A 23,018-nucleotide genomic window follows, 5' to 3' on the forward strand; every position below is an offset into this window, starting at 1 on the left:
AAACCATGCACTGGGGATGCTGTATGAACAGGAATGATGAGAGCACACATATTTTAAAAATGCCTGGCAGTACATTAGTCAAAGGATGCACTTTCATGTATTTCTGCATATTTAATTGGAGTTGCACACAAAGTGGGTGACAGCAATGCTTCAGAGCTGATGATACAATACATAGCCATGATTTTGACAGGAATCTAGTTTCCATCTCAGACCCAATTCACAGCAGTGAACTAGAGGGGGTGGGGGAGGGAGATTAACCACAAAACCACACAAGAAGTATTTTGCACAGATTGTTTAAATACCTGTTACAAATTTCATACACTCTTAAAAAACCCTTTGCAGAGCAAATATTTGTTAGTGTTTGTTTGCTTAGGTGCTTGCAAGAGACACTGCCCCTATGCAAAACTCTGTGCTTCTGCCTTTATGCACTTATGCTTTTATGCATGCATAAAAAGAAGGGATTAGCACGTACAGTTAATCCTTTTTCTGAGCCTAGTGAAATGTGGTGGGACCATTATTGCCATGAAAGGGAACTTTCATCTCCTTCATACTGTTCTCCACTAATGGGCTGTGCCTTGATAATTATACCTCTAAAAGGAAAAAAATTGACCTCAGTTTGCCTATTGTAGAGCTACTATGGAGATAGGATACCAGCATTGCCCTGGAGATAAAAGCACAAGTTATATTGATTCTAATAACCATTGAAAAATACATGAACTACTTAAAAAGCAAAATGCTAAAGGTCGCAGCTCTCCACTACAGCAGGGAGAGTGCTAAGTTTGCATAGCAGAAATGCATAAAATGCTGTGGCAAATCCCACAGCTGTCAGAAAGCACAGGTTCAGATACAACGGACTCAGATTCTGTCACCTTATTTTTTCTCTTCCTTCTTTCCTCGTTTTAATTTTACTGTTCATGAGGTACCCGGTTCTTCAGCTGACAGACACAGCAATGTACCCTTATATAGTAGTTTCAGCTCCTTTTAAGTCTCCAGGAGAAAGAGAGTGACCAACTGTATTTTAATTTTTTTTCCTAGTAGAACATTGGCATCTAGAATATCTGACTTAAATATCAACCAGCACTAAGCAACAGCAGGTTCTCAGATTTCTCTGTTTCAGGTTTGACCTTAATTTCTGTGTAGAAATCAGGTGATAGCACCCAGATGATTTGTTAGTGCTTACAAGAGAATGCTTGAAAACTGGAGGCTTTGTTCCTTTGCCGAATAATGCCTGTCAGGAATGTGTAGCAATCCACATAGAGAGTGAGGACACGGGGCTCAGTTCTCATTCTGCTACTGAGAGATCCTGGATATGCTTTTCCAGGAGTCAGCATCCAAATTTATTTATTGATGAAATGCAGCTACTCACTCCATTTTTCAGTGTAATATTTTAATACAGTTTCATAATAATTTGAATGAGACATGCTAAGAAAGTTCTGAACATTATTATCTGCTTGTACATTTTTTTAGCCTAGCAGTGTGGTCCCAAAATATGTTCTGTCTCCACAAATACTCAGAGAAACTGAACCTATTGCATTTTTGAAGTAGCAACCTGACAGATCTATGAAAGAAATGTTTGCTTTCTCCCAGGTGCTCCGTGCTTATCTAGTAAGGGATTTAATCTGAAAATTATCTTTTGTGGATGAAACCATTTTTCTTTCTTGTCCTGAAAGCTGCTGTGGAAATGCATGTACATGTATATATGTTTCTGTGTTTTCATAAAGTCCAAATTCTAGTTGCAGAGAAAGACCTGAAAAATGCACACTTGTAATATGAACCTTTAAAAAGATTCCGAAAAAGAAGTTAGACAAAAGGAGCAACTAAAAGAATAAAAACTTTTAAATGGCAAGAAAATATCATTATCTGAAATGGAAATAAGATGTGCACTAGACATTGTAAAAATACAACAATCATGCTTATACACAGGAAGCACCAGAAATAAAGAATGGAAGATCTGAATAGTGAAAAGAAAAAGCAGTGGAAATTCTGACAAATGGCATCATATAACATGGGTTAAATGAGAATTTAAAAAAAAAAATCAATCAAAGTTGATTAAATCAGTACATAAGCAAATAGTAAAGGAGAAGATAAGGTTACAACAGCAAAGCTGTGCATCCCTTAGGTTGATGTGCTACAGAGCAGAACAGGGATAAAACATTCCTTATAGGAGCTGATCTGAGGAAATCTCATGTTTAGGAAGAATGTCTCAGAGAAAATATCACTGCTGAAAGAAGGGGTTTTAGCACAAATCAGTGCAGTAAACAGTAACAACTTACTAGGAGCAGATGATGCTCACCCAGGAGTTGAGAGGCAGCTCACACATGAAACTGCTCAGCTGCTGAGTGAGCTCAGTAAGAGCTGCTTAAATCACCACAGTGCCAGAGCTACAGGAAAGTGCAATCAAACTTTAAAAAGGATCCAGGATGAGCAATTGCATTTCCTCCATACCGTGTCTTTGGCCTAGTCTTGGTCTCTTTCCTGGACTCTGGAGCTTTGTTGTGTCCTTGTCTTTAGTCTTGTCTCTGCCTTCAGCTTCTGGATGCAATTCATATCAAACAGGCTGTGCTGAGATACTGAGAGACTCCTGTAGCCACAGCTCCTAGGGAGCCCCCCTTACAGAGTAGCCCTTTTCTGGCTGTTCCCTTCTGGCCCATTTGTCTTGGTTCTCTTTCAAGGGAAATCAGGAAAGGGGTAATGACCTATGCTGTGTAGTTGAAGTGGAGCTAGAACAGAATAGGAGGATTATTTGGGTTCTGCAGTAAAAACTCCTAGGAGAACTCATCAATAAAACAAATCTTGAGATTTGAGAATCTTTTAGAGAAAATAGCGCAGTTAAATGGCCCATTTTCCTAATGGGCCATCAAAGCACCTCAGAAACACATTGTGGCATTTGTATGTATAATCTGTAAGTATCGGGAGGAGGTGTGTACTGCAGTCACAAGCTGCAAAATCTAAACCAAAAATTTGAGATGGTTAAGGCTAAAACTGATGCATCACTTGTCAGCACAGCTTACAGGACAGACTCTTCATGCCTCTAAGCATTTTCTGCAGAAAACAGTTAGTGGTCCTTGCTGAGAAAGGGATCAAAGGAGCAAACAGACTATTAGTGCTGGTGGTGCATTCCTGACTGTTTCTGGAAATGTGTCCCACTTGCACAAATGGCAAACCACTAGAGAGCAGCATTAAATCAGGACTTCTGTTATGTGTCTGAACATAAGACAATGCTTTAGTGTGATGTTTGCAGTTGGAACTGGTTTCAGATTAGGTTTTATCAGAACTAGGGAAGCTATAGACCATCCAGTCCCATCCGGCTCAGTCCTTGGGTATGTAGATACTCAAACACTGAAAACAACCTGTGTAGCTTGTCTCCAGGAACCCAACTTTCCCCATGCATCAAGTTCAAAAGCTACAATAAAGTTCTCTTCAGCCTACAGCTACTGCAAATCAGAGAAAACCGCCTGTGCTGTAAATGCTTCAGCTGGTTCTTGTCACTAGGTATCATCTGGGGTTAAGGCTCACTGACCCCTGGAATTATCTCCAGTGCAAAATCTTTCAAGTTGCACATCTCCTTTCTAACATTATGGTCTCGTTCTGACACTGGAAGGGTAAAAGATAAGTGGTGGTAAAATAGCAGAGATCACACTGCTGTGGAAGGAACAGATCTGCACATATACTAGTTAAGTACTGACACCGGTGATTTTTTTCTTTTAAAGGATAAATCTTTCTTTTAAATAAAAACATACCTAAAATGTGGAAATACGTCAATATATACAGTGGAATAAAGTGCTGTAACATACACCTCAATTGACCACTTATATTAAAACTAACATTCAAAGGTTTTTGTTTATCAAGTGTGTGCTTTGCTCAAAATCTCTTCTATGAATGGTTGCTTTTGCTGCCTAGTAACTGGGACTAAGTAAGGACCAGGGACCAGATTTAAATCTTATTTTTGTGATTTTGACCTTTTCTGCAAAAGGCAAAACACTTTTTGCACTTGATCAAGGTCAATGATTTAATTATTCTAAACTGATTAACTGAGTGCCAACTCAAAAGCAGGAAAGCTCATTTTCCTCTCTCAATCAGTTAATGAGGCATGAATTGCATGCTTTCACTAATCCTAGCATCCTGAAAGACACAATATCTGTAAACAGTTAACTCTTAAATATCATTATTTTATACACAAAGAAGTTCTGTGTATGTTTTTATTGTTTGACACTTTTCAGCCCATTATAGTGTAGTATGATAGTTTCATTTAATGGCTACAAAGTTATTTTAAAATGCTCTTCCACAGAATCTGGCTTCTCCCTAAATGCTGAGTTGCTCAAAACAGCCTTAAAAAGAGTTGTCATGTAGTAAGTGTGATGCTTTCTATAATTGTTACTTTAAAAATTAGGATTTTTAATGTAGTAATAAGAACAGCTGGCCTCTTTAAACATGTAGAAATATCTGTAATTCCTCCTCAAAAGTAATAAGCTTCCTAAGGTGAACACACGGTTGAGTTATGTCAACTGTTCACTAGAAATTGCCTGCATAACCTTTGAGTTAATAGCTGAGGAACTGAGCTTTAATGTGATATTCCACTGGATGCTTAGATGATCACATGGCCATTCACCCTTGTGAATTTTGTTTCCCTTTAAAGGAAGGGAACGCTTCACAGGTTCATTCACTCAAATGCTTTAGCCAGGGAAAATGCCTCTGTAGTTTCTCATTATGGAAAACACATAGGACATACTATACTTAATGCTTGTGATGACACCTGTTACTGATACAGAACTAGGTAAAAACCCTCTACTTAAATACCTACAGGTGTTTGCTTTTTCTAACTTTGTCATTTAACGTTTTGCCGAGAGCGATTTGGATTACGTGGTGAAAGAAGTGCCCATTCTCTGTCATGGAATAAAGGTGAAACTAAGTAAGCATCCCCAAAAATGTGGTAAATAAAATATTAAAATTTCTAACAAATAGCAGTGATAAAATATGTGGCAGATCAAGGACAGTGTGGCTAAGAATGAGAACTGTTAAATGCAATGTAAGAAAAGGCATATGGGAGAAGTAAAGCAAGTCACAGCTGTGTAGTCAAATTATTTGGATAGATAATGAAACCAAGACCTGAACATTATTCTGGTAGAATATCAAAGCAGATAATATAGACAAGCAGCATCAAAAAGGAAATTTGCATCTATGAGACAACTCATGATAATGTGTTATCAGTGATACAAGACTTTGGTCTATAAATTAGCCTTGAAAAATACCCAGTTGTTTCTGGCAGTCAGGAAAACTAATTAAACCATGGGATTAATCTCTTGATTTGAGGGAGGTTTTTTTCCCATGGAATGAATATGCAAAACCATATGGCAGAACTTCAAAGGGCCCTCCCATCTCTGCTTGCTGCACACCTGGAGTGACCCAGCTGCAGGCTCTCCACAGTGATCTGGTCTTGTTCTCTTGCTTCTACTGCCTAACAACTTCTGTTCTCTCCTCTGTCGTTTTGTGATGTGTAGCAGCAGAAGTATGCTCCTGTGACTCCTTCTGTCTCTCTTTTGAGCCTGATCTTGAATAGACAGAGAGGTTGCTTGGAACTGTACTGGAGGAGCTCTGGTTAAAGATACAACAAACTAATGAGGACTTCTGAACTTCATCCTCTGATCAGTTAAAGAAAAAAGGGTCCTTTTTATCTGCACCTCATTATTTTTCTACATGGAAATGTTAAATGCAGATAAATTGGGGAAGTCACAGAAATGTGGAATGTTTTAGAAAGTTGAGGATCAACTATTAGTAGGATAAAATGAAAATAGTAGTAGCAAAGCTTTACATAATATTAGCCAAAATTTTTCTAGCAAAATACTCCTTAAAAACAAAGGACTAGCCCATATATCTCTCTGGAAAGGCACTTGCCATCTTGATTTGCTGTGAACCACATAGGCTTCCCAAAATACTGTCTTTGCAGGAAATGTCAGAGGTTTTCTTGCTTGTTTCTTAAAGATCTGATACAGTCTATCTTTACTGTAAAGATTTTCTGTACATTTCTCATTTTTCTATAGCTCCTCAGTATTTTTGCAGGGACTGAAGCTGGGAGAAGAAAACAGGATCTGCCTGCCTATGGTGATGTTCATGTGGCTTTAGCATGAATATTCTTATTCTTTGGCTTACTCTTATAGTGTGAGTTTTCTAGGATTCAGCCTGCTTTTCTAGTCTTGTTTCTATTCATGGACATCAAAGGAAGGAGGGCTTCCCAGAACCTGGGAAGGCAAAACTGTGTGACCTGGTGGTTTTATGTATTTGCAGACTCCAGAAAAACACACAATTTCTGTCAGCAATGATTATATAGCAATATACCATGTTGGAAAAACAATTTCTGTCAACAATCAGATTAATCTGTGACTCCAACAGATTTTTGGTGCTCCTGGCCAGAAATGCTTGGCTGGGAGCTGTGCACAGAGGGGACAGGCAGATAGATGGGCTCTGCAGAGCAGGGTGGCAGCAAGCTAAGGAGTTACTATTACAGGTAGCCAGTGTGGATGGATCAAAGAGTTCCTTGAGATGGAGTTTTGCTGTAAACAGCCTGCTGCCGGATATCCTGTCCCTTGGTCAGTAGAGAGGGGACCTGCAGCAGCTCATGGCTTCTTCTTAGAATTAAAGATGAGTCACTTTAAGGTTACTGAATTTTCTTTCCTATTACTCCACTTCCTCTGTTTTTGAAAGATAAATAAGAAATGAGAGCCTGGAAATTCTCTTGAGAGGTCCTGCAGCTTGTTTGTTTTGTGAAAATACTTCTTGTTATCTAATTTTGTTACGCTTGTTAACAACAGCAGCAGCTTTCCCATAAAACTTGCCCCAAGTAAACTATCCACAATTTTGAGAACTAAGCTGCAGAGCAGAGAAGATCATCTTGGAAATTTGAAGATGAAGTACTTTCTTCTGCCAACTCATTTAGCATTTCTCTGTAGCTTTGCACTAAGTAAACCCGTTCAGGTGTGTCCCTGCTCTGAGATGTTGAGAATTTACATTGCTGCTGCTGAGTTGCTCTATCTTAAAATTAATTAGAAATTTTTACTGCTGTGATTCTACTTGATAGAAGTTTTCTGCTATGGAGATGAGCATGTACTAAAATATATGTGCTTTTTTTTTTCCAGATAGCTACAAGAAAGAATGACTTAGGTGAGTTTGATTGTAATTATTATACAAATAATTACAGGTATAGGAGAAGCTGCATCTGTAAATCTCAATATCATTATTTATTTTTCTCTTTGAAAATGTTTGGGAGTTTTTTTTCCACCATCAGTGGAAGGCAATTCACAGAACTCAAATGTGTTTTAAAGTCACATTCAGTGTGATTTTTTATGTTGCTGCGATAAAGAAATTAAGAAGAATTATTGAACAATTCCTACATGAAATGTTCTTTTCCATATGTAGCTCTAGCAAATCAGAATATTTTTCACTTTGTTTTGTTTCTTATGTGATATATGGTACTTTCCTGTCTGCTATACCCAAGACTTCTGTAATTTTTTTGCCTAATATCAGATAGCTTCTGTCTGTGAGAAATGTATTCCCAGTATTTTAGAGTCAGAACTTACAAGCACGTCACAATGTCTTATGTCAAATTCACAGTTAACCTGGAAATTAATAGCTTGCATACATTCAATATGCATGATAAAAATAGTAATTTCTTTTGTATGATTAATCCTATTTTTACAGAGGTCAGTTATGATTTTTCTTTAATTCCACAAGCTCTAATGAAAAGAACAATGACTTATAACAATTAGCATTCCCCTCTCAAAGCTCCCAAAGCTTCTTAAGCTAAAGTTTATTTAGTCACAACTTTGATTGCAGCTGCACTATGACATTTATTTCAATACTAAACTTTTCTATTCAGGAAGCAAGGCAGACCTAACCAGTCTTAGCATACTAATCCTTCCTCACATTATTAGGAAACGAACTTCAGTGAAAGAAATTTCCAAAGATGCAAAATCTTGGTTAGTGTGTACCTCTCATCTCCCTTTCTGCACACATATTTGCCCTCTCAGTGCCTTGTATGTTCTTTATTTTCTGCACCTGCCAGACAGTGACATAGCTGTGTATGAAGGAGACATCCTCTTGAGAAGAGGGCGACGCAGTGCAATTAACTGTGAGAGTTGTTTATGGCCCAAGTCACAAGATGGACTGGTCAAGGTTCCAGTTAACATCTCTTCTGATTTCTGTGAGTGTATGCAAAAGGATGCTCTAAAGTTAGCCTCGATTTTCCAGTCTTTATACTCCCTCTTATTTTATGTTTCTCTGGCATGCACCAAAAGCAACCTTTGCACAAGTGAGAATTTATTGACACGTCTCTTTTTCTATCCTGTTAGCCCCATGGAAATTTGGCTAAGATTCCAAAAAGATCACACTAAAATATGTGGTTACTTGGGCCAATAGTCAGGTAATTAATTGCAATTCAAATATTAGCTTGCTCCTGTTAGCTACAATGTACTTGGGTATTTAGCAAGTACATTAGAAGAGGCATAATTTGTTCACATTATGAATGTATTTTTGTGAAAATTACCACTAGGAACATGTTTTTGAACTCTATAATTTTCTTTCAAATATCTCATAGAAATATTCCCACGCTAGAACCCCTGTAGAGGCAAAAATGGAGGAAAAATCCTTGGAGATATTTTTTTCCTTTGTTGATTCCCTCTAGTCAGTCAATAGCACTGTCTTGTGCAAATGGCTGCAGGAGTGAATTCCACACAGACCCTTCTTCAAAGATCTTACCTTGAGAGAAAATGGCATGGAAATAAAACATAACCTGAGCCTGATTCCTGTTTCTCAGGGAAAGGAACTGAGGAAAGCTCAATGTCTGTGTTATCTAGGCTGCTTCTCTGCCCATGTGCCTCAAGAACTGCAGTTTATATTCTTGTGGATGGGTGAGGGTTATTCCCTCTATCTCCCTCTCTCCAAAGTTTAAATAGGAAATTGAGGATACACATCAGTTGTAGATGATTCATAACTTAGGAAGCCAAATAAGCCAAAATGTTCCAAAGTAGATAAACATTCTGATCTTTATTTGGTACCTGAATAGAAACACCATGATCTTCAGAGCCTTGGCTGTCTCAAGTAATTCCAAGGGACCGTTCCAAAGGGAAGCATTTGCTTTTTCTGATAAACAAAATAGGGTTTTGGTGCTTAGCTACAATCAACTGGCTCATTTGGGATACTTTAATCCAACTATTTGTATCTTAAACTGCCTCATTTCTTGTTCTGTCTAATGGGAGGAACAATGCCAATATTTTGCTTTCCATCAGCTGTCTCCTAAATAATATGTATATGAGATAGCTGTAATTGTTATACTTCCCCATAAATGTCCAATCAGTTTGAAGATCTCTGAATGTTTGGTGCCCTTTTTTTCTTACTATGCTTGTATGATAAAGAGCTAATGAGTGCTGTGAAGTTTGGAAGAAATGTACCCCATCAATGCACCTTGGTTTTTGATTAACCAAGAAAGATTTCTCCTGGTCCCCTTCTCTTTCTAGCAATAACAGAGAGGTTTTGGATTGCTGATGCTTTGCAAGAGATCTCCACACTGACTTGTGTGCAATTTGTAAATCGCACTACAGAAACAGACTATGTTTATGTTGAACGAGGGCAGAGGTAAGCTCCCAGTCTCCTGAGAGTTGCAGTACTCCAAATGTCATTCGGATTCTTTTCTGGTTTGTTCTGGATTTAAGTAATTGGGGCTTTTTTTTTTATCCTAGCAGTAAAAATTTAGAGAGAAGGTGCAATTGTTCATTTTTCTTTAGATATACTCTTAGTTACATCAGCTAATAGGCTGCAGGAATAAATGTGTGTGTGGATTTAAAGATAATGGGCTCTAATTCAAAAATAAGAAATTTTCCTTAGTTATTGTAAAAAAATAAGTATAATTGTTTCAGGTTCTTTGCTTAATACTTTATACTGCTTTGCCTTAGTTTGATATAGTCAATTTACTGGTTTAAAATTTGCTATCCTCATCATAAAGGCTTTATTTCCCTCCCACCATGTCATTTGGCAGCTTTCAGAAGTCTAGATATCTCATGCCAGTCCCCCTGCTATGGCTATATATCTAGAGAACCTTGGTGACATAATCAATACATCTATATATTTTTATTTGCTAAATGTGATTTTTTTGGTTATTGATTGTTTATTCTTAGCTGCTGGTCTTATTTTGGAAAGATTGGAGGACGTCAAGCAGTAGGCCTGGTGAAAAATGGTTGCATGGATAAAGGAGCAATTCAGCATGAAATGAACCACGCTCTGGGTTTCATCCATGAACAGGCACGGAGTGATCGGGACAGGTTTGTCAAGATTATGTGGGAACACATAGTGGCAGGTATGTCCACTAAATCTTAAGAGAAAATATATACTTAGAGTTAAAGGAGAATGTTTCTCCTGTGAACAACAATGCAAATAAGAACCGTGATTAATGTTGGCTGAATTGCAGCATCAGCAGCACATTCAGTGTGATGAAATTTCTTGTTCAATGCTTGTACTAAGGGAATTTCTGTGGCTACACCTATGGCAGTGTGAAAGATGCAGCCTAAAAGTAGCTCTATATTGTTATTTTGATTGAGCCCATATCCCAAAATACCAGCATCATCAGGATTACAAAATGTTGTTGCAAAGATTTGGCCAAGAGGCAAGGCTGTGAGCCCCTTAACTGAGGAGGGTGAAGTGTGACATTGAAGATCATGTTGGGGAATAACACAACAATTCTATCCCGGGAAAGCCATGGAAATACAGGAAGGCAGCAGTAGGCATCTTGGCAGTGAGTGAAATGCTCATATCCTAAAATGTGTAACAACAAAGGGTTCAGTGTGGAGGCATTGGAAACACATGCAACCATTAGCATTTGCAAAATTCTGGGACCTGGCTTGATGTGAGAGGAAAGACTGCAATTATTTCCTCCCTGTGGACAGGATCATATATACATGAAAAGAAGGGAGCATTAAGGAGTGGTAATTCTGTAGAGGAAAAACAAGTGGATACTATTTACAGAAAGGAATGCAGAATGAATAGTTCGGGCGTGTGCCCATGATCTGTGTGCTGGGAACATGGGCTCATCATATACAAGAGCTCCAGGCTCTGGGGAGGAAAGGCTAGAGAGAATGGCAAGAGAAGGGAAAGTGAGAAAGTGGTACATAGAAGTAAAACACCAGAAGAAAGTATACAGGGAGTCACTTGTCTAACAGCTGTTAGAGAGCCGAGGAGTAATCCATAAAAATTGTGAAAATACAATGGTCTATTTAGTTCATTATAGAAAATATTAGTAAATGAGGCTGGACAATTGAATACCAAATTCTATTAAGTCTCTTCAACAAGTAAGATACTCAACCACTCAATATCATGCAGAGCTAAAAATATATCCATCTTTTTCTCCAGATGGAACTTGATTGTTTTTATTGCAAATTCCTAACACACTGTTCTCCAAACTTTCTTAAGCTATTCCCATGATATCCTAAGTAAATTCCATTTGTGTTGTTCTTTATTGAGGTTTCAGCTCTAGTGTTAAGGTGTAATTTTGCTGTGAGTTGTTTGCCATTGTACAACAAGGGTATGCCATGTTTGAAATGTCAGCAAAGGATGTGCTGGGAAAGAAGTTGAAAACATGAAGTTATATACACTAAACACATATAATCTTACACCAGTTTTGCAAAGGGAACTCCACAGGTTCAGATGTCCTAATTCCTGAAGGATACAGATGCAACCAAGCTCTGATTCAGGTACAGTATCATGAAATGATAAATGAGCAGAGGAGGTAAAGAGGACAAGGCTATGCCAAAAGAGATGAGGTATATCATTGGTGTTTTGAGTGTTTGCCATGAGTAGAAAATGAGATGATTGGTGTGGCAAGGGAGCTGGAATGCAGAGTGCAGCTCAAGCACTATAGGAAAAAATGCAAATATGTGCAGGGAAAAGGAAATGGAGAAAGAGCTATGTTCATGAGGACTGTAATGTAAAAACATGCTGCTGTTAACAGTGCTGATGGCAGAGCTCCTGCTGACCTTGGTGGTGCAGAACCAGACCTCAAGACCTTTTCCAGCATCTCAGCTCTCTGACACAAGCTGTTTTCCTCCTGCCAGGACTTTCATATTGTGAATGTTTTCTACGTTTTGTTTTTACCCAGCAATTTACCTTGGAAGTCATCCTACTTCTTTGTTTTGACAATGCAGCCTGATTGGTTGCTGTCCACACAGCTACTTGAAAGTCAGCTTGTTTTTCCTGCATTTTTGGGAAAAAAAAATATATTCAGAATCTTCAGCCGTAGTTTCCTTTTCAGCTCTTCTGAGTCATTGCACTTACATTCTGGCAGAGGCAGATATTTTTTCTCTTTTTTGAGGGGGGAAAAGATGGGGTAGGTCCCCAAACATGTGCAGGTCTAGACAGCCAGATCTCTTTGGCATATGATGAGATAGGTAGTAGTTTGCTGGCAACACCTCAGTCCAACCAGGATGCTGCCACTTTTTCTTTATTTAGCAAACTAATTCAGCAAGGCATTTCTGTGCCAAACAGTAGCCATATGCTTCAATATTTCACCACGTTTGAACTGTGTTCTCTGTTCATCACCTCAAAAAAGCTGCACGCTTGCTGATAATTCTTTCTGAAGTCAGTATGGCAGATAAGAGAGGCTGAGATTAAAACAGAGTCAGAAAGGCCAATGCTGTTGAGAAACAGTTTAAGCCTTAACTGAGTTTTACAGCTATGAAAAGCTCCAAATTCATGCTTGTCCCCAAATTTTCTATTAATTGGGATTTCAAATCTTCTTTTTGCATCTGTTAGCCCTCAGCCCAGGACCAGTGCTGAAAGACATTACTGGCTTAGATTTTCTCTGGTTGCAAGCCTGCCAGCTGAGTTGTGTAGATCTCAAGGTTGTCCAACTCTGAACTCTTGTCCAGATGGTCTGTGGTTTACAAACCACATTTGTAGTTACAATAATGAAGGTACAGAACTTGAAAGGAGTGCTCAGTGGCTAGAGTTTTAGTCTTAATGCCAGGTTGGCTGCATCCAGCTCCCTGCTCTGACAGTGCTTGTTTGCCTGTCTCACCATGGAGAAGAGACACAGCATGTAATTCATATTCATGATCTCCAGTCAGTGAGAAAAAGAAGTGCCTTCTTCACATGAAACTCCCTCCAACTGTGTCCCTCTTTCTTCCCCTCTCCTCTGACTATCCTGGGAGTCTTGAGGAATAGCTTCAGTGCCTAACTTGGAGAAATAAAGCTAGGTGACATGAAATCCAGTCTCTGTCCCTGGGCCCCAGCCCTGTATCACCTTCTCATCTCATTCTGGCTGTTTAAGACTAAACAGATGAAAAGTGATGAGATGCTCAGCAGCTGTTCTGATAGTTTTCCTGCTTCATGGGAGTCATATCACTTCACTCTAGTCACTGCTGACCAGAGATAAAGCCAGAACATGTCTGGTAGCATGGGCTCTGGGGCAAGTAACAGGGAAAATGTATTCCTTTCTTTTGTGGCAAGCCTGTGGTGGAAGGACTCAGCAAGACATCACCCATGCATAGTTCTGAATTTTTCATCTAGGTGGTCAGTCAGATTTCCCTCTCAAGGTATAGATACAGCTTTGGGGACATAGGTTGGATGCTTGTAGTATTCAAGATAATGCACTGAAATGTATTTGGAGACACCCTAATGAAGATGGACACAGGAACACTTCTGCTTGAATAGTAGGATGTATTCATTGATTATATCAAGACTTAATTAATTTATATTCTGAAACCTACTAAAATTAATGGTGGTTTTGATAGATCCAGGATCTCATGCTAACACATATTAGTATCCTATGTTACTCTCTGGATTATGACAGCAGGCAGTGTACTATTAGTAATAACAGTTCTGACTGAAATATTGCTTTCCTACCTTACAGGGGAACAAGGGAACTTTGGGAAAATGAATTCCAAAAACCTGGGCCTTCCCTATGACTACTCTTCAGTGATGCACTATGGCGCGTAAGTTGTTTGCTGAGATATCCTTTCAAAGGAGCAAACAGCTTTCAGATCTTCTGCTCACATCTAGGAAGAAGTTGCTCTGTGCAGGGAGTGACTTCTACTGTTTATTTAAAATTGAATGCATGGACATAATTAAGGGTGAGCATACTTTCTTTGTCAGCAGGATTCCTGGAAATCAAGAGTTGATATGGAAAGAAACAAAACATAGAACAACATTTTCTTCCAATGTACTCTTGCCTCTTGCTAAAGGCCTTTAACATGGCTGTGGCCCAAAGACTAACTCTACTGAATCACTGATCTAAACCAGTTCTGAAGTTTAAATTATTTTGTAAACATCGTAACAGCTGATCACAGACAACAATGTTCAAGTATAGAGGCAAGAAGGATGGAAATTTTTTTATATCATTGAGATGTTGTATGCTGCCTTATGTTAATCTGGGAACACTGTCTAAGGCTGCATTTTAGTCCATAATGTGCAAGCTTGTATCACATACCTTCTCCTTTATTTCCACAAGCAAGTAACAACTTTGGAACAAAACCATGAAATAAAACTGGACTAGCAGAAGGCAGGAAATTGCAGATAGCAAATAGGCAATTAGTAACTGAGAGAGAACTATTTCTTCTCCTCTGCCTCAACAACCAAGAAGGTGGGATTTGGTCCATTTTGCTGGACATTGGTGAAAGGCCTTTTCACTCAGGACAGAGTAGCTTTTTCTGTTTGCTTGCTTTCACCTGCTGAATACCAAATATCTGCCATGCTGGTCCTCCTCAGGGAAGGCTACCTGTTTATGTGGTACACGAAAAATGATTATGAAGTTAGAGAACTTCCCTGTCTACAAAAAGCAATCTAGAAAGGTGATTTCCTTATTTCTACAGGTATGATTTCTCCAGCACTCCAGGAAAACCAACTATTGTACCAGTTCCTGACCCCTCTACACCTATTGGGCAGAGAGATGGGCTGAGTAACTTGGATGTAGCTAAAATCAACAAGCTCTACAAGTGCAGTAAGTGCTGTAGATAGAAGCATGTGAATACAGCTGATGTCTGTAGGCACTGACAGACATCCTCCAAATGAACACAGTCCACAGTCCCTTCACTATTTCTCTCACTCTACAGGAAACAGAACTGTCCCTGTGCCAAACTGCTGCCTTCTTGGAAAGGACAATTTACTTTCAATAGTTCACTCTCATTTTGAGTTATCCTCACCTAATCCCCGCTCTTTGAGATAAGCAAAATCCATCAGAGAACTCATGGTTGCTGCCTCTGTCAAATTCTTATTTCAGGAAAGCTCTGAAGGTTGCAAAGCACATAAGCTTTCCTCAGCCATGAGTATAGCTTAGAGTCATGTGCATCAGCAGTGCCATTAGTGCCATCATTTGTGATTTCTCTTAATTACAGAATGACTGCAGGGCTGTAAGCATGGGTGCCATTCAGCCTGATCAGAACACCTTTGAGGAGAAAATCATAGGCATTTTGTATAGATATCCACTTTCTTGCCACATCCATTTCTTAACTCATCCCTGTAGTATCTCAAGGTCTGGAAATATCTAGCATTCCTCTGTAAACAGGAACTTCAGCCAGGATGCACAGAACAATTATAACATCATGCTCCTGCACTGCACAGGTTTTGCTTTAACTCCCAGGACAAAGGCTAATTGATTTATATGGTATTTGACTTTTCTGAGATGTTATTCAATTAGTTTCCACCAAAACAGCAAGAAGCATTAACAAGACCTAAATATTAGTGTACTAAATTCTGCTCTTTGTTAGAACTTAGTTAAATAATTAGAATTTAGATGGAATCAGCATTCTTTCAGTTGGGTTGTTAGGAACAGAAATAATTGCTGAGAGTTGTTCCTCCAAATTCACAATGCAGATAAGACAACTTTACAATTTAAGTGTCTCAAAGATAGTGATAACAAGTATTTATGATACTTATTCTTGACAGTGGGGCTGGGAATGAATCACATTTCAATACCATTACTATGTAATTTCATAATTAGATCTGTATGTTTTGGAAGAAAAGGATTGAATTTTAAAAAAAGATAAAAACTCAGGGACTAAAAAAACCCAGGGACTAAAAAAACCCATAAAAAGTCCGGTTGTCTCAGGAAAAGTAGGAAGCAAGAGAAAAATGTCATAAATTCCTATGAGTAGATGTCATATATTCACATTTTGTAATTTGTGGAGTTACATAAAATACAAAAAAAATGAAGATGTGGAAAGACAAAAGTCAGATGACATCAGACTTTGTATATCAGTCACTAAGTCTGTAGGCTGATTTCAGTGCTGTCTGTTACTGTTTTCCCTCAGTGACTACCTCTCTTTGCTTTGACAAAATCTTGTTTTCAAACTTGATTTTTGTGTACACTTATGAATACACACAGTTGCTGATGGAAACTGATGTACTGCTGTCATTCAAAGTACATATGTGATTGAAGTTAAGGAAGTTCACAAAAGATGCAGGCCATTTTTAGTAAACTAAAATATGTGAGCAAACCCCTATTGTCTTAAAAAAAAGTTAGTAGCTGAAGCAGGTAAGTACCTTAACTACCTTTATTTCACTTGCAGGTTTTCAATAACTTTTACCCCAGCAACGGCAATATAGTTGTAAGCATTATCATTAATTTATACAAGCTTGACTGCTGTAAATGGTTGGAGAGACTTGTCAAGCATTATGGGAATATTTTGCAGTTTTCATTCTCTTCAATGCTCTTTGGTTCTTCCCTTCAGATTGCTGTAGCTCTGTGTTGCCTAAACCCAAAGGCTCGTTCTCCTCTGTCAATTACCCATCCCCATACCCGAACAATAGCAACTGTCTGTGGTTGATCCGCATCCGTCGAAGTAAGGTAATTTTTATTAGGAGAAAATAGGTTTGAACCACAGTATCCAGGCTACACAGCATTATTTTGTTACCATGAGTAACATCTGGGAGTCAGTTAGAAGGATCAAAACATTTATTTTGTTATGCAGTAAACGAAAGTCTCAATAGTTTTCATGATAATTAAGACTATTAGAGGGATTGTTTCACTCAATTTTTATCCAGTTCAGATTGGATGGCTTTTCAAAGACAAGCAGTATTGAAACATCAGCCTCTGGGATCTCAGTAATAGGACAGCTAGGTGAAATTTTATGCTCTTTTTATATAGAAAGTAAGGTTTCAGTAGTACATGGATAGTAAAATGAATATGAAGGCTCACTTCATATTCAGGTAGATGGTTGGAGACTTTCCTGTATATAACATTAAACCAAACTTTAGCTTTTTTGTTTCTCCAGATTTTCCTGCAGTTTGAGGCTTTTGATCTCCAAGGCTCCTTAGACTGTTCTTCTGACTACATAAAAATTTACAATGGGAACAGCAAGAGCTCCCCTGTCTTGCTGGACAAGTACTGTGGGAAGGGTCCGCTGCCCTCCTTAGTGGCATCTGGATCGACAATGCTGGTAGAGTTTGCAAGTGATGAGAGCATTACAGCCACGGGATTCAGAGCCTCCTACAACAGGGGTATGAACACTCCTTTACAAAGCTTGGAGAACAGCATTAGCAGTATTTGTATAGAAGAACTGAAAATTTGTACTACACACTACAGAGCAGGTCTTTTTGCTGTCATTCTTCACACTTTCACAGCAATTGGAAATGCAGGTTAGGCAATGATGTGTCTGAAGGCTCACAGGAAACAGAAAACGGGATGTTGCATGGGTGTCATGTTAGTTATTCTGAGATGTCACTCACATTCTTCTGAGAGCCTCTGTTAGGCTTCTTCATATCTCCAGAATAATGTCTTTAAACAAACACAATGCAATGACTGAAATTAATAGGAGCAGTGCAGCCAAAGAGCACAAAGACTGCAGAATCAACCAGAGACCTCAACCAATGAGATGCAAAACCAGTGTCTGGGCAAGACACTCAAGGTTTTGTGGGATTTTATGCAGCAGGAGAGGTACTGACCTTGGGTCCCTTACACTTTCTGAATTAAAAGCTTTCGTTATGTACACAAAACACAGTGCTTCCTGTAGTCACGTGTGGGGTGTCTTTTTTGCAAACACACAAATGCATTCTGGACTGCCAGACCAAATTCTGTTGTGCTCTGACATGCTTTCAGCAAGAAGGCAGTAGCCCAAAGTTGCCTCATTTCAACTGAAAATCCGAACTTCTTTAGAGCATAAATTGAAGAAGTCTTAGAAAAGTGTTATTTTTACTCTTTCTGCTTTATTCAATGGAGTAATTTCTAGAAAGCACTAGATCGAGCTTGATTGTGCAATCTTGAATACTTGAGCTGATTCATTTCTGAAGAGCAGCTAGTGCCATAAGAATGCTATGCTAATATGGTAGCAGTTGATTGGAAAGTCAGATACAGCTTTAGATGCAGCTGCTCCCTGTCCTCCAAAGATTATTTATCAAACGTGTTTCTAGTTCCTTCAGTACAGCTGCTGATACAAATACTAAGTGAAGAAATAAAGTACTTCAGCAGTAGATTTTCATGGTAGCACATTTTTTTCTTGAAGAAATAATAGAATAGGGTGTAAGCAAGCTCATTTCTACTGACAAAACACTCTTGTTAATATATTTGTTTTCCTCCTTTACTCCTCAGTGAATTGTGGAGCCACTTTCAGAGATTCAAAGGGAGTCATCACCTCTCCAAACTACCCCAATAAATACCCCAAAAACAGAGCATGTTTCTGGGTCATTACTTCTCCAGCAGGATACAAGGTAAGGCACAGATGAATTCATTTGTGGGTTTCATCACTGTTCTCTGATGAAATCTCTGTTTCCATTGAAGAATAAGAGCTGTTATATCACTTTTTCAGCAGATATTCTCAGAGTAAAAATCTGAAAGCAAAAATTCACTTTAAGAATTTATGCTGGGTCTTGGTGTCTGAAGTGCTCAGCAAGGGAAAACCTTTATACATGCAAGTGAACTCTATAAATCTAGCCTGTACCACAAGGCTTTGTTCAAAATAATCCCTAGGTAAGAGCTCCCACTAGAAAACTGAAACATCACACAGGTGCTGTTTTTATATTTCTCTAGAGGAAAGAATGTGAAGCGTAGAAGATCAATCTTGTCCCTTGCTTCTCCTTCCAATCCAAATACTGATGAACTAAGCAAATAATTTGCTACTAATTTGCATTTCCATATGGGATCAGGATGTGGCACACGCACACAGAATAAAAAACAGAGCCTGCACACAAGGAGTTTAGAGTATTTGTCACTGTTAAAAAATGGGTAAGAGAAAAGGCTGCAACCTGGAAACAAAGTGCTTTGGTTGTGTTTTCTCCAGATATCTCTCAAAATGTTATCCTTTGAGCTGGAATATAGTGACAGATGCATCTATGACTACTTGCTCATACATGATGGAAGCCGCCCTACGTCACCTGCAGTTGGCCCTTATTGTGGGACAGAGAAGGTTAAAGACTTTACTTCCACTGGGAACTTTGTGCTGGTTGAATTCCACAGTGATTTAGTGTGGGAGTTGCCTGGATTTGTGATGAGTTACACATTTGCTAGGTAAGTACAATACAGATGGGGTTTGAAAAACACAGAATGAGAGTAAGAGTCCAGCTAGCCACAGGTAAAAGTCGATGCCACAAATTTCAGAAAAAAAAAATAGCTTGATACCTTTAGCAAGCATGAAGTTTGATCTCTTAGTTTTACATCTACAGTGGTGTAATTTCCATGGTGAATCAAGGACAGAAATGTTCCTGCCCGTGGGATGCTTCTGTCTGAGACTGTATACTTTTTATTATAGTATTCTTATTGCTGGTGTTGCATAGCAAAACACAATAGCAGAGCTGAAACTATGTAAGCATCAGAACTTCTAGTAGTAGAAACTGTGCCCATAAAAAAACTCAGAACTTTAACCTGTATTCTGGCAAATGCTATTACCCTACTTTAATGTGCATTCCAGCATGCATACAGAAAAATCTTCAGACACATTTATTTACGTTTTGAAGCCAAGATCACTTATACAGTTCCTACAGGCACCAGAGCTTAGCCTGGAAATCACCACCTGACACTGAACAAGTGGTGTCATAGTATGGTATGACATACAGTACCTCAACTCAAAGATTTGCACTACTCCTCTGTGAGATGAACCAAGTCAGGGAACAAATTTAACTAAAGAAACTAACCTTAAGAGTGGCAGGAACAAGCAGGGAGGGAGAGGGAATGGAATGAAGCACCTATTGTTGTAACTTTGCTGCAGCCTGCATTAGGTACTGAAATGTCCATAAGGTATTACTAAAATACTTTCTGAAAATGAGGCCTGAAAACCTAATGCAAAGACTTATATGCTCTCTTTGGAGAGCGTTTTAGGTGTGAAGTACCTTGTCTGTAGAGAGAAATCCTCCTCCTCTAAGGAGATGGCTGGAGTGGAGAAAGAAATCACCACTGTAAACACCTAACACTTTGCCTTAATTTGATGTATTCAGAATTAAATGCTAGTGCCAAGGTGGGAGATGCCAAAACATAATGAATAAGAAAAGATTTTGCTGAGATTGTCTTTGTGAAGAAAAGCATGTAGAAATTGCCAATTTGCTTTCCTGGTGCAGCCAAGAAAATTTTGAATTATGATGACTTTGTAGCAGTGGGGAAGGAGGGGTTTAAGATCCGTAATGTTTTGCTTTTTAAGCACTGGTTAATTTTCACCCACAGAAGAATGATAATTGATAAGTTGTGGACATCACGGTTTAGAGCTTGCTTGCATCATGGTGGGAAAGTGCATGCACAGCAGGCAACAAATATTTGTATTTCTTACAAGTTTCAATCTTCTGGCTATAAAAAGTATTCCTTCATTTAATTTGGCTCACTACTTAGATTGGCATATATTTGGAGAATGTAACTATTTAATCAGCTTGACAGAAAATTAAACTCTACTTCTATTTTTAAGCTCAGCTTCAGACTGTAAAAATGCTAATTCTTCTCCTTGAGTCTGAGGATTTTGATGGACGTGCAAAAGTAACAACCTCGTGACAACTCTCATTTGTATAACAAAGTTGAACTGGTCCCCGTTTTAAAGAGACAGTGCTGAACAGCTTTGTAACTTGAGTGTTACTTTAGGTTCCCTTCCCTTGGTCTGATGTGGAGCTCTACATACATGCAATGCTTTAGATATTCACCTATATTTGGTAAAAGAGCATGAACAGCATATTCCAAAAGCAATATACCACATACAGGAATGCTGGTCTTGCAATTTGTTCCTAGAAATATGGTTTTAAGTAGAACATTGCCCATGTATAAATGCATTCATATTCTGAACTACATGAAGGAAGAGTAACCAGCTAGTAGACACGAGATACAGTATAATCAAAAGTTTAGCATTTAAATATTACAATAGGAGGATTTTCAGAAGTTCTAATTAAAGTTCAGCATTCACTTAACACATTTTTGAAATCCAGAATGTAAGGATTTAATCTTAAAACACAGAGGTATCTAGCAGTGATGAATATATGCATTCCCATAGATGTACCTAACTCATGACACAAACAGGTATTATATTAATTGCATACAAAACCAGATGCTTTTAAAGAGAGACCCACTTCCACAAGCCTGCGTGGAAGAAATAAGAGTGTTTGTGCCCATGAATTCCTTTTTTACCTGCTTTGAGACTGTCCTGGTTCCTACCTGGGAGGCAAATGAGAGGCTTTGAGTGCTCTGCTTTTGTAGTCTGTAAGAACCAGAACAGAGATCTGTCAATTATTGCTGCAGGAGAAAAAACAGCCTGGAATAAAGCATTACAGAAGCACACAAAAATGTACTATTCATAGGTCTATTTTTGTGTTTAATTTAAAACACATTTCCCTTACATAAATAAATAACTGTGTTTGAGATGATGCTTGCATGACTACAACCCCGCTTACTGAATCATAGAACACTTTGGGTTGAAAGGGACATGTAAAGGTCACCTAGTCCAAAACCCTGCAATAAGCAGTCATCTTCAACTAGACCAAGTTGCTCAGAGCCCCAGCCAACCTGACTTTGAATGTTTCCAGAGGTGGGGGGTATCCACTATCTCTCTGGACAACCTGTTAGAGTGTCTCACCACCCACACATAAAAAATTTTATCCTTATATCTATTCTAAATCATCCCTCTTTTAGTTTTAAACCATTGTCCCTTTTTCTATTACAACAAGCCCTGCTGAAATTCTTGTTCCCATCTCATTTAAGCCCCCTGTAAGTACTGAAAGGCTGCAATAAGGTCTCCCCAGAGTCTTCTTGTCTCTTGACTCGACTCAACCCGACTCCCTCAGCATGTCCTCATGGGAAAGGTGCTCCCTAATCATCTTTGTGACCCTCTTTTGGACGTGTTCCAAGAAGGTCCTTGTCTTTTCTGTCCAGACCTGGATGCAGCACTCCAAGTGGGAGCTCCCCAGAGCAGAGTAGCTATAACAATGTAGGACAGAGAATGTTCAACTTACTGTGCAGCAACTGAGTTTGGCAAGAAGAGGACATAGAAACCAAAGCCCATTAAATCTCTCCAGCACTTCAAATAGAAATTGAAAACCTTATAGGCTAAGTCGTCACATAGGATTTTATAATCGAGTTCGCTTTACCACGGGAAACATCCGCGGGCAAAAAAGAGAAATAAAGGAAAGTTGCTGCAGCTGCTCTGCTGCCAAATTTCCTTCGGTTCCGGAGCTGGAGAACGGCGGGGGCCGGGCCCCCTCTGGCGGACACCTGCAGGGAATGGGAACGGGAACGGGAACGGCAGCGTGTAGCGCTTCTTCTGCAGACAGGTGTGAGAGACAGGGACAATGACAATGACAATCTCCTCTCCCGCCCAGCTCCATGCAGCGGAGCAGCCGAGGCGTTTCTCAGCAGGGACGCTCCTTTCCCGTACCGGGATCCCCCCGCGCACCTCTGCTGGCGCTGCTCCAAGGACGGGAAGGTTTCCTTGGGTATTTTCCCCTAAAGAGCGGCACTCCAAATTCCACCTGGCAATCGGTAGGTTGCACTGTAATATCAAGATTGGAATCACCTGTTCCTGTTTTCCCATTGAGCAGCTCAATAGCAAAGACAATGAAGCCTTTTATTTGAGTTTATGTTTGTCTCG

The 23,018-nt window shown here is 39.1% G+C and overlaps 1 protein-coding gene across 2 annotated transcripts; it reads left to right on the plus strand.

Moving 5' to 3' along the window:
• The first annotated feature begins 6,823 nt into the window (after positions 1-6,823).
• LOC106848964 (embryonic protein UVS.2-like) lies at positions 6,824-21,798 on the plus strand. Of its 2 annotated transcripts, XM_088166956.1 has the most exons (12): positions 6,824-6,969; positions 7,131-7,155; positions 8,057-8,194; positions 9,507-9,624; positions 10,164-10,342; positions 13,889-13,970; positions 14,847-14,974; positions 16,704-16,819; positions 17,247-17,472; positions 18,560-18,678; positions 19,248-19,474; positions 20,856-21,798. In XM_088166956.1, exons 1-12 carry the CDS (start codon positions 6,901-6,903, stop codon positions 20,893-20,895), a joined length of 1,467 nt encoding a protein of 488 aa, XP_088023082.1. In that variant the 5' UTR covers positions 6,824-6,900; the 3' UTR covers positions 20,896-21,798. The 2 variants fall into 2 exon arrangements, with proteins under 2 accessions (XP_088023082.1, XP_014724708.1); XM_014869222.2 differs by having other exon boundaries at positions 6,825-6,969; positions 19,248-20,859.
• The last annotated feature ends 1,220 nt before the right edge of the window (positions 21,799-23,018 follow it).

This window comes from Sturnus vulgaris, chromosome 6, assembly GCF_052056855.1.
Source record: "Sturnus vulgaris isolate bStuVul1 chromosome 6, bStuVul1.hap1, whole genome shotgun sequence".
Classification (NCBI taxonomy): Eukaryota; Metazoa; Chordata; class Aves; order Passeriformes; family Sturnidae; genus Sturnus; species Sturnus vulgaris.